The sequence below is a fragment of the Melanaphis sacchari genome, unplaced genomic scaffold (genome assembly GCF_002803265.2).
Source record: "Melanaphis sacchari strain LSU unplaced genomic scaffold, SCAv2.0 Contig12_pilon_pilon, whole genome shotgun sequence".
NCBI lineage: Eukaryota > Metazoa > Arthropoda > Insecta > Hemiptera > Aphididae > Melanaphis > Melanaphis sacchari.
Genome location: NW_020270527.1, coordinates 2,083,472 through 2,097,444, shown reverse-complemented (window position 1 = coordinate 2,097,444; position 13,973 = coordinate 2,083,472). Strand labels below are relative to the sequence as shown.

Sequence of the window (13,973 nt, the reverse complement as noted above, 5' to 3'; positions counted from 1 at the left end):
GTAAGACCTATTTAATGTTATATTAACTTTCGTTAGTTCAACATTTACATAATAAGTTATTACTTATTATGATAGTGTGTAAAAATTGTTAAGATTTAAGTTTTATTTGTATTTTAAAATAGACATGTTTGGTTATTTTGTTTTTATAAATTTAATAATATTTTATTCTACATAGGTAATTATTATGCTTGTACGGTACTATTCTTTCGTGAGTTTTTAATAACAAACTAAGAATTACAGTTTTTAGAAATACAGCCATTGAACTTGTGTAAGTTTACGATTATGGTTTAATGGTAATTAATTACTTTTCTATATTATATTACTCTTCGTTAAATTGATTGATTGAATATTACCACACAGATGATGAAGTAATTGTAAATTATGTTCAAAACTTCAATCGTAGGTAAAGTATTTTTTTCAACCATTGCGATTGTCAATAATAGTTGAAAAAAAATGTCTATACTCGTACAGACGTTATAATTAAACATTTTCGATAAGAGTTTCATGATTTACGTCCACACAATATTATTTTGGTAAAATAATAGTAGGTAAAAGGAAAAAAATATCGCGTACGTACCTACCTAATACTGCATTATAGTGTAATACAGTAATAGATGGGTACTTACGCATACATCATACGATCATACAGAGTCAGAAACGTTCGCGTGTTACACACATTCTATTGAAAAATTTTTAAAGGTTGCGAGTAAAATAATAATTACCGAATGATGATAATAATGATAACTACATGGGTACAACACGCGATGTATTTAACACTTTAAGTGGTCAACTGTGATATAATTTTGTATAATCGCATAATATATATATATATATATATATTATAACATATAGCGTTGTCTGAGTACCTGTCCTGATGCGTTGCATACATTATTATATAGCGGATGTGTTGTATTGCAAAGGTGAAGGTCGATTACACTGTTCACACACGCGAACATTTATTTTTATTTTATTGGTGGCGTCTTCTATTATAATGTGCGTACAGCTCACTGAGGTACCCATCATCGCACTATGCACACTGCACGGTCTCACAACTTTCCCCGATATTTTTTTCCCGACATTTTTACGCATAACTCCTCGCTTGCGATGTCGTCGTTGCGCAACTAAAAATTATATTATAATATTACTCGCGTATATCCGACTCCTATACCAGCTGTATACGTACCTGCCTTGCTGTATGTGTTTAGTATAATATAATATTTTAATACATAATATTATTATATTTGCGGAGAAGATGCGATAACCGACGGATCCGGTTATTACGACGCGTACACTGCGATGAGTGTGTTCCGACACACGATGATAATAATAGGTATATAATATTATTATTATTATATATTACATGTGCATCGATCACAGGGCGACGATTCACCGCCGTATAGATAACCCACACCAATACGTTTCGATTAAATAATAATAATGATTACGTTTATTATTATTTTTTTTTTCGTATCTTCTCTTTATTTTTACTCATAAGATACGATACCGATGTACATACTAACATACATTATTATTATAGCATCAGCACGGAATTAATTTACTATCGAATAAATGAGATATAAGAAGTTTTTATGCATAATTAATATGATGATAATAATATCATAGTAGAATAATTTATTGATGATGGCTGATGTATAGATTTTTTACAGTTTATACTATGCACACAGTTTTTGAATTCCGAATTACTGAAATCATTGGTCTTGAACTTTCACACGTAAACCAAATTGAAAAATGATGCAAGTTTTTGCCTTGTAGCAGAATCACGAATTTTAGTAAAATATGTCGTAATACTTTTATATGTCATAAACTAATAATAACGATTTGTTTATATCAACTGTCATAAAGACCATCAGATAGTAAAAAATACTTTCGATATTACAAAAATATAATCTTCTCCACATTATTATAGATATCGATACCAATAATTTGAATATCACCATATTAAAATGACTAATTTTCAATTCCGAAAACTATATATTTACTATATAGTCTTAAAAATATTCAAATTAATTATTGTCATATAATTTTCTGATTTGAAATAGAATTTAAATATTAACTGTAAAAAAAATTTTTTTTTTTCGAAACTTAAAAATAAATAAACAAAAGTTTTGAAAATGTATAATTGTGTCAACTAGAACGAAATATTAGTAAGTATATATAGAGAGCAACTTTAACTTGTTATCATAGTTTATCATGCCATATGACATAAATAGTTTATAGATCATAATACTATATTAATTCAATTTATAAAATAATCATAAATCATTGTGTACGAATTAAAAATAAAAATCGATTTGATTCATATTCAGTCACGTTTAACGCCCGTACCTACATAATATAATTTGCATAATGCGGCTGGTATTATTTTAAATCGACTATCAATTCACGTAGAAATGAAATGCGATATCGTATGTAGAACGATTACCTATATTAAAATGTTTCATAATACTTCCCAACTTGTTTTGTTGCTTAAATAACACATATTAAATAGCCATATAAGTATACATATTGTAAATAAAATTAGTTCATTTTATTTAATATTATTTAGACAACAAATATTATCAAACTTGTATATAACAATACATATGTAAAGACAATATTAAAATTTGAAATAATCATAATCTTATTTCAAAGTCAAAAGAATTTTATAATTTGTATAGATGTTGAATGTCTGTCATATTATTCAAATGTAAATAAATAGGTGTACATCTATAAAATATTTTTGTCTCATAAGCTTAATATTATTGGTTGATACAAATATTTAACAATATACGATTTTGCAACATTTAATATTATTTGGTATCTATATACTACCTAAATGTCTAGAAGATGTTGTTTTTTATTTAAATTTTTATGTCATTCATAAAGTATAAATCTAAGTAGAATAAATAAATTTACATACAATAGGTTAACAGATTTCCAGGTTCTCGATTTAAACTGTTTTCTTGTATTGGATTAAACATTTTCTTGATAGTAGACATTTTTTCAATTTTCAATAAAAAAAAAAAAAAAAGAAAAGATTTTTGTTACAATAAATAAATTATACACAATACATAGTGAAATATCCATCTAATGAATATCCCGAATCTTGTTATTCATGAAAAATAGAAATATAACAGTTTTTATTAAGTCACGAAGGAGAGTCGTACCTAAACGTTGTACAATCTGATAAATACTTCAATTTCCTTTCTCTTAAAGAATCTATAAAGTTCAAGAATTCGTGTAAGTCAATATGTATTCATGTATAATGTTACATTATCCACTAAGTCAATACATAAGACGATAGGTGTATAAATATACATATCTAATATATATATCTTAAACTGAATCTAGATCGGTTCCAAATTTAATTGATGTTATCTATAGTATTATCTATTCAAATATAAAACATTTCCTATTGTATTCATATTTTACAATGACGGGTTCATACTTAGCAAAGCATAACCTCATTATGCTCTGATGAGTTTTAATAACAAATTACTCATTTTTGATTCAGAAATCACTTTTGCCATTATAATTAAATTAAAGTGTATTTAATGCGTGCACCGTATAAATGGTGTAGGGTAAATTCGATAAGATACAAAATATATTCATAAGTTTCCCAACACTTCACTGTTCGCTTTTATTTTGTAATTTATACAAATTTATTGAAATAATATAATACCGTAGAATGTAGATGGTTCATATTTTGACATTTAGTTCGTGCATGCGTTGTTAAAAGTAATTTGTTGTGAACTGAAATCGAATTCGTGTTTGACATTTGTTAAATCAAATATAGCAAGTAAAAAAATATCCCGTCATATTGTATAGTGTTTTCCGTTAACTATAAATGTTTTTAACGAAAAAACTGATGATTTTTTTTTTACTTTTAAATTCTGGTACTATGATTTGTGTTATCAATTAAATTTTTTTCACTCAGACATTATTATTTTTTTTTTTTTAAATACTCCCATCCACTTATGTCTGTTTGTATGATATAAAAGTTAACATTCCGCCAAATACGTTCTCGACCAATTAGATAGTTATAGTAATAATAATAATAGTAACAAAAAATACAGTTCTGCGATTACGATGACGTTTACTCGACGCGTGTTAGTTGAAAATACAATGATTCCACAAAGTCAACCGACCCGGAACGTGATATATTTTCTTCTTTTTGATGGCGGCGTCGGCGCGCGTGCGTGTGTATATACTATATTTACTCTCCACTATGTTCGCGATGATGAATACAATTCTTACCAATTATCGTTTTACCCGTCTTGCTATTGTTTGACGGATGGACCGAGAGACAGGTAAATGTGACATCACTGTAACGTGTATACGTACGTCGTTTTTGTTGAAAATTTGATTTTTATTTAATTTAAACATTATTCGTTGCAGTAATAATCATCAATTGGGTGGGGAATACCGGTTTAAACGACATACAGGAAAAATATAACATTATGACATGCTGATGTTTTGACCGGAAATATTGATAACTAATAACTAAAGATATTTCTTATACAAGAATTTTAAGGCCATAGATATCATATGAAATATCGATATTATATAACCTATCAAAGAAATCGTAGATAAAAAATATTGTTATTCTTTTTGTCGATTTTTTTTTATTATTTCAATTAGCTTATATTATAATTTAATAATAATTTTAGTTAACTTATTTTGCAAGTCTAATTTGGAAAATGAAATGTTAACTATGATTTGACTTTACAATTAACTTACCTACTGACAATATTTAAATGGAAAAATACTAGAATATGATTTTTATAATATCGGTCAAGATGATACAGTGCATAGTATATTGAATACAGGTAACAAATGAAAATTGTGTTATTATATAATTATATTAGTGATTTAAATTTATCACAAATGAGATTCAATCATGCATAATCCTCAGTTAGTTTTTCATTTATCGACTAATTTCCTATTTGTAAGCGAATTTAATGTATTTACCCAAAGTGAAATAATAACTTACTTATTTTTTCGAATTTTATTCGATGAATAACTATCTTATATGACGTGTTCCTTAATCGCACATTCCTATATCATACTTAACTATTGTTTGCATGTTAGTAAACTATTATTTTCTCATTTAATAATTATTAATCTATCAACCGTGAATTCCAAAATATCGTTTTCGCTCAACGCCCTGAAATTCTTAGTTCAATATATATATATGTGCTATTTTTCAAACATGAACACGATTAACGAACAAAAGACACGCGCTCGTGTATTTGATATTTAATATAATATAATATATAGCTGAAAATAAATCCATGAAAACGAGAACTCACAATGAGTCCAATGAGGTAATCATAAAATATGATGGACATATTCGATTTTCTTCTACTGCCAATGGTATAATATTATGGTGTATTTATATATATATATATATAATATATTATCCGCAGCTAGTGTTCACTATACAAATTGAATCGGAAGTAGCGTAATGCATACGAACTGAATCTACTATTGTGGATTAAAGTGGTTTCACCATATCGAGAATAAATGCTATATTATACTACAATAATGGTCTCATCATCCCTTTTCTGGTATTGTGTTTTCCGATTTTCATTTACGTTGCGGTGAACAGAATAGATATATTATATTCAAATAGTACTTATCGGATCACAAAATGGCTGAAAACAATAGTTAGTAATATTATGATATAAGCGTTAATAATTAAATATGTCTAGAAGTAAACCTACCGATAGTCAACAGTTATTGTATTTTAAAATAGATATTATTCGTTTAAAAAAATTACTTATAATCTGTACTACGTTAATATGGTATAATACATAAAAGTACATTTAAAAAAACTTTTTACGTTATTAAATTTTGATCTATATCAACATTAAAATATTAGTTTAGACTTTTTCACTTTTAAAAAATCGTCGTATAATGTGTGTAATACATGCATATAATAATAGCATATAATACATATAGATTCATCATAATCAAATAAACAATAACGATGTACGAATGTATATTTCTAATGAAAAGTCTTGACTCTTGAGTAATTTTTTTTACGCGTAATGTGCACGAGAAAGTTACATTAATTGTTATTACATATATATATATATATATATTGGTATACACATAATAGATAATATAGATTAATTATTCTACAAAATTCAATACGCCTTAATACTTTTCAATATATTTACCTATTATATTCCCGTATAACTTTTGAATCATTTGTCTAATGTCTATATGTATAAACATTAAAATATCCGATATTTTCCAGTAAAATAATAAGCTTACTCTTGGTGATTTGGGAAATGATTCGTAGCGCGCGTGATAATAATTTAAAATATTTTTCAAAATCCATTGCGCAGATTTAAATAAACGAATACGATACGAAACATCACGTACGAGTACCTACCGTAGTAATATTACTAATATTACTATACACAGTCATATGTCCATCAATGCGGAATTAACCGATGTTGGATCATTATTGTACAAATACCGTGTAAATCATATAAAATATTTACCAACTCGTCATTATTAATTATAATTAATATTAAAAACGAACAATCGAGAACAGCATATTATAAACTATAATGTAATAATATAATATAATATATACGTTTGTATACAACGTGAAGAGTTCATACACTTCGCGGTTGTAATTAACTGCGATTTAAAACATATTATAAAACATACGCAGGTAGGTATTATTATTGTTGTTAGATAACAAGCACTTTTGAAGTGTGCAGCATTGTCCGTGGGAAAACAAAAACTCCGGGGAAAACAAACACACACACAATATATACGTTTATTATTACCGTACGCGTCGGATTCATCTGAGGTGTTTTTCCCCCCCGGTACCTCCGGCGGAGTTGTTTCCCCTACTTGCAGTGGCGGCGGCGGTGGCCACTAATGCGGCGTGTTAACCAAGCGACAGTCCCGAATTGTGTCGTCGATGTACCTACACACACGCAAGTCGTGCCGTCACCGCGTTTACGACCATCGATAATATTATAGCATATAGTAATAAAATACAGACTTTTGATTTTCGTTTACAACCGCCGTGTTATATTCATATATTCATATATTTATCAGTTTATCGTAATCATAATATTATTATTATTATTATTATTATTATTATTATCATTACTACTCGCGTAATTTTTTTACGTGTTGCGTTTATGTACGCAAGTATATTAGTGTCATGGATGGCCGTCATGTCTAAAAAAAACCGTATTTGTGTTTTACAGCCGACTTCCACACAAATGACAAGATGAAACGCAACTGGATTAGCTCAGATCGATTGTGGTGCCTATTCTTGAGTGAGTACCAAATACTATTTTTATCTAAATATTATTATTATTTTATTATATGATTAAATAACATTTTTTTCATTACCTACATTAATTTGTTAAATACCATATAAAATAATATGGTTTTTTTTTCACATGAGCTAAAATGATGAGTTCGTATGTTTACATAATTTTCAACATTCACATATTCGTTATAAACAGTAAAATTCTAACATTATGTATAATTGTAATTTGTATTACATAAAACTGTAGTTTATAATATTTCTATATAAACTATGTGTAGTGTTTAGCTAAGCTTATTTACTTTTGAGCCGCAGAAAAACTGGCTTGAAAGATGATCGACTAACCACATATAATGCATAAATTATAAAACGTTATTTAATCTCAATTGTAAATAATTGAATATATATATAATTAAAATATGTGATATAAACATATTTAATTTTACGTTTTGAAAAAACCAATGTTCATTGTATTGTATGTTAAGTTAATAAAATAATAATAATAATAATATATATTAAACACTAATTTCACGAATAAATTTAATATAAAGACGTTTTAAAAGTAAAAACTGTTAACAAATTATATCAGAATAACAAATGATGATAAATTATAATAATTTAACTATGAATTGAATGATGTAAAATAATATGCAGTACTCTATTTTATATATTTTAAAAAACCAAAACTAAAATAATGCATAGCATAGGTATATTAGCGTCAAAGCCTCATTTGCCAATGTAAGTATTTAAGTAACGCGATAGATATTATAATATTTAAAATGTATTTTTAGGATCTCCGTAGTGTGTGCTATTGAATTTACCTACTTAGATATACACAGATGTAATTAGTAGTTGATAGACGTGAGCAATCAATAACTTATGAAATATTGAAAATATTACTAATACAATAAATAAATCATAATTTAAAATAAACTAACATTTAGTTTTTAATACTTAAATATAGTTACGTGTGAACACTAACGTAATTCCTGAATACCCTTTTACAGAGGTGTATGTTTTAATTAAACTAAAATATTGTTTAACCTTATATAGGTGCTACCAAAATTTGCTTTGTCAGTCTAAATTTTTACCGCTAGTGATCAATCTACGTATTATGACGTTTACTGTGGGCTGTTTCAACTTTCCAAACAAATTAAAATATTGTTATTTATTTTTTTCTATAAATACCATTTCATTGAGAAAATGAAAACAATTTCAAAATTACTTATTGTTTAAATATTACTTATTTATAATTTTGTATTTTTTTTTTTTTTAAAAAAAGGTTGCATACAATAAGTAAAATAATAAAAATTATAATTTTTTCTGTAATACTTAGCTTTAACATTAAATAAGTGAAGTGTGACAAATATAATTTTTCTAAAATAATAAGCATTGATATATAATTATTGCTAATTTAGTTTTGTAATACTTTTAGTAAAAATACCTAGTAAGAATGTAGTAATATTATCTACTTGGGATTATACAAAATATTTGAATATTTCATGTATTACTTGTGTATTGAGAATTTAATAAAATAAAATACATTTATATTATATACTAAGTATTTTTTAAATGTAATGATTGATTTATCAAGTTATCTAGTTAATTAAATTCATCGTAAATAAAATTAAAGCTCTCAATTCAAAAAAAAAACCAGATTTCAATATTTCATACTGTTATTTGAATTTGACAATCAATCGATTTCGTGCCCACATATTTTACTATGTATATTTAAAGTGCTTCATTGCCATTATTTTTTTTCCATAACTATAATTTTAAATATATCCATAGACCATAGTCATTATTTATTTAGGTAGTTATCTACCATAATTATTAATATTCGATTTAATGATAGATCTCTTGTTTTTATGTCATTATTACAAATTGTTTTTGCTTGTCGTTGCAACGGTGGTTCATCTACTATCGTAATTATAAATCATAAAATATTAGCCTTTCTAAATATTTATGTTTGATGGATTTTGTTGAGAAATATCATTATCAGACATTCTCGATGTTCTCTTGATATCCATACCACATACATAACATATTAAATATATATAGGTATATACCTATCCACCAGCTTTGGTAATTCTAAGTGACACGATTGTTGGCGTAATGATTATACACTTGAGATATGTTATGTGTATACAATATAAATACAAGAGAAGTAGAAATAGAAAAAAAGAAAACATTGAAATCAGTCAACGAAATAGTTATGTCTGATTCAATTAAAGGGCTGGGCTTGACATTGTAACATAATGGTAAAACATTAAAGCGTGCTTTTCAGTTTTTTTCGGTTCTATGCATTGCGATATTGGCCCGAATAATCTTAACAATATGGTAATTCCGTAAAGTCAACAACGTCCGGTGTTTGTTGGGCAAAAATTAACGAAAAAAAAAATAATAATAAGTAATAACGATAGAAGTAGAATATTATAAATAATAATAAAAAAAAAAACCAAGAAAATAAAAGTAAACGGGTATAATGATAAAAGGCGGTACAGACACGAACAGAATACGTCGGAAATTCATCCAATTATTGAACACAATAGGAGAATTTTTAATTTCATTTGTAAAAAGTTGCACAGCGGACATCAATGTCAAGTCGTCCCGTTTGTCCGTTTAGTTTATCCGAATAAACTTTCGAAAATCACAACGAAACACCTATTGAACGACATCGACCATTGAAAATAATTACCGTCTTAGCAGTTCAGAACGTTTTTCTCTTTTTTTCTTCATTGTCTACACGACAGCTCAATAAAGTTTTTTAATTGTTTATTATCTTACCCGATATTTTACAAATAGAGTTATAATTTTAATGCGTTGAAAAACTGTGAAAATTTATTTAAGACAAATGCAAAAATGCTTTTAAAATCTCAAAATATACAATATACACAAATGCGTTCAAAAATATACTTCTAATTGTTTAAAAATGATACAACGGAATCGTTTTGAACAATGATGAATATGTTTGTGTGTATGTGTAATTTTGTTGTTTTATCTTGTCGTTACGACATCGTAACTATACTTTTTCATATAGTTGTAATGTAAATCATAGGCGAGCGTAGGCCTCTTTTCCAGGATATGCAAAAGGCTGCCACTGGCGCCATGGCGGATACAGGGGGAAAATTAGGGGGAAAATTAGGGGGAAATAATAAAAATTATAATTTATCATAACGCCATAACACCATTCTACGTTAGGTTAAGTTTTTGAAATCATCAATGATGTCTTCGGGGTTTAAATTAACAACCATTTCTTGTTCTATAGTTACAAGCATCAAAGTAATTAACCTTTCTTCTATTATTATTAAACATTTACTATATAATTATGAACATGTTTTGTACAATAGACTATTATAAACATAAATTAAATATAACACTTTTAATTTGAAAAATGGTCTTTGGTATGTGTGAAGCTCCGTGTTCGTTCAGGGTATGCAGTTGCATACTCTGCATACCCCCTGCGCACGCCTATGATGTAAATCTTGTATTTGATATTAAAAAATGTATAAATACACGTATAAACATTTCTGTGAAACTACAATAAAATAAATAAACAATTTTTAAACGCACACACAATTAGTTCAATCCAATGATTATTGATTAAAACATAAAATATAGCAGTAGATTAAAGTAATATATTTTTAAACGACAATAAAATCATAAAATGACCAGTGTTTTTTTATGACTCCCAACCATCATCATTAGTTCATATTATTTTTCTTTTAATAAGAGTAAAAAAAAAAAATTTTAAAAAATATCGCTCACTATAACTTTCGCGTAGACAGCATTAATCAATCATTTAAGTATTTCGTCATGAATATTTTCATTGTCATTAAATTATCCAAGCTACTGTTATAAATTTATAGGACATAATTTCTTTATTTCATGCCATTTGTATTTTCTAAAATTGAGAAAAAAATAACGATGAAGTTATAACTAATAATCACACAATCGATTTAAACGCTACGAAAAGATCGCAAACCAAAAGATGAGTACATTGCGAGCATTATTGAGTTATGCATGCGACGGACGATCGTCAGTCTGTCTGCAATGCGGACTCAAGAGTTCGCGACCTTGGCACCGTTGGTTTGTATGTATACAAATCCGATCGCATCCTTTCGATACATTATCTCGCGAAGTAACATTTACACACACACGCGCACATATACATATGTGAACACAGTTGACCGAGTGACATGGATCGTTGCCTGGATTTATATGTAGAATAATATATAATATAATATATTCTCGTGTAAAAATCTGCAGTCAATTATAGTAATTATATTAAAATTTACATTGCGGAATCGTTCGGTCGTGTTTTAAAAATAGCGTCTATCGTGTTCACCGACCGTCTAGCCATTGGGATTTATCTGGTCCGTAGCATCTCTTTTCTGCCAAGGTCGTCGCTTAATAGCCGTTCGTCACAAACGCACGCACCATCGACTGTAGAGGTATAATTATTTTAATATAGTCGTCGGGCCAATCCGATCCACGCAGTATTATGTTATATTCACCTTACTTTATTATTATTTATTTGTATAATATATATAGTAAGTAGATTGATTAAATCTGTGCCATACTAATATATATATATATATTATATATACACATATTATAATGATAATAATACTATTAACGAGCGTAAACGATGTCTGCTCGATATATTATGAATTTTAATATACCGCGGCACTCCGAAGCGCAGTAGGTGGTGGTTTCGACAGAGTTTCGTAACGGGGATTTGTAAACCCTCTCCCCCTCCATAGATATGAGTGAACAATTTTTTCATCCTCTTGCCGGCAAGTGTTAAAACGCGTTTACGTTTCATTATTATTTTTATTTATCAAATGTACAGGCTTCAATGGTCCATAATGTTAGCTTAAATATTACATTATATAACATTGGTTTAAATAAAATTTTTTTTTATCTAAATATATGTGTGTCACACGAGTGTCTTAGTGATCATGTATAAGTGAGGAAGATACGATTGACGCGAGTATCTTATTGTGGATCTATTTAATGTTTTATTTCTGTAATGTTTTAAGGCTTTTATAATATTGATTATTTACAGATATAATAATAAATTTCATTGGACCATAAATCTTAGTATTTAAATCATATCAAAAAGAATTAATCATGTGTCAAGGGGAAGGACGTTTCCCTTCTCAATACCAATACTGATCCGGCATCCGGACATGTTATATTATTTTGTCTCAATACCGTGAATGTAGACAATATATAATTATACATATACGTATAGACTGAACCATCCTGAAGTGTGTTAGATTCATACACATAATATGATAAGTGATACTATTATTGTGATATGTGTCGTCGATTTCTCCTGGTCACTGGGTAATAAAAATAACACATATTAATAAATTAATATATTATTGATTGTACCGACTATTTCGTCACGAGTCATTAACTGCGTTCAATTAAACGAGGTTCAAATTAGATTACCATGGACTGAGCTATTGGTTGCTCAGTCAGGGGTAGAGTCATTATTTTCTTGTCACCTGTAGAGATCTGTGACAATGAAAAAGAAAAAAATGATTTCACTGATTTTCGTTTTTTTAAATATTATTTTATTTATTTGTATACCTCACCTATACAAATTGCCAATAACAGACGACGTATAATTTAACTACAGTTTGCTTTGTCTATTATTGTTGAGTTGGTTTCGGCCGTTCTCTGCAAACGCATTTCGTTTGATCACTAAAAACATACCTGATACGTATAAGTACATACAATACAATATGATCATTGTGTATAATAACAACAATATTATAATAATATAATATTATGTTGGGTCGAATATTTTCCACATTGGTTCATCCAATGGCTCAGGCAATAGTCGTTAATCATATTATTATAATATACATAGCGGTTACATTGATAGAATATATGCGTGTTAAGACTGCAGTAATCGCGTGCACTTATATTGTTACTGTTCTTTAAATATATATACCGATGAATCGGCTTCATTATCGAAAACTTCAATTTACATTACATTGTACGCATTTTTATACATTCTCCGTTTGCGGATAATTTATTCGAGTTGAACCTTTAAAATACATTTCTCATTCTCACAATGGTTCATATATATACGACACATTGTACATCGATTTAATGTTTATTAAATATTTGATCAACTATTATACTTGATAGTTGATAATATATGTAGTTTTTAGCAAGTGTAACTGAAACTGTAATACTTGATTATAGTAAGAATATAAATAACTATATAGTATACATGTATAGGTACAAGACGTAGGTATCTTACTCCAATAAAAACTCCTACGTAATTATCCAGAAATATACAAAAAAAAAAAAAAAAAAAAATAAATAATAAATAAGTAAATAATAGCAGAATTTACATATTAGTTATTACAAAACGTCAAGATATTTAATCAGAATTATTTTAAGTCAAATGTAAAAGAGTATGCATTTACATAAAAATCCTGGCCTTATTTATAACCAATATAAGACATCACGCCATTTCGTTTTAGATGGATACCTATATTACATAGTAGATCGAGTATTGCTGAATTAATATTTTTAGAGGAAAACATTAAGGATTTAGAAAGATCTCAAAAAGTAAACGCTAAAACTAAAAGTGAAGAAAACCTCATTTCATTTACTATAAAAAAAAAAATTTGGTCCG

At 27.6% G+C, this 13,973-nt stretch overlaps 1 protein-coding gene across 1 annotated transcript in view; it reads left to right on the top strand.

The window, feature by feature from the left end:
- The window catches only part of LOC112591105 (mucin-3A), a 48,601-nt gene that overhangs the window by 13,707 nt on the left and 20,921 nt on the right, over nt 1-13,973 (top strand). Inside the window, exon 2 of the mRNA XM_025334774.1 lies at nt 7,242-7,313. Coding sequence (XP_025190559.1) covers nt 7,265-7,313 — 49 coding nt within the window. The 5' untranslated portion in view covers nt 7,242-7,264. The remainder of the gene's footprint in view (nt 1-7,241; nt 7,314-13,973) is intronic.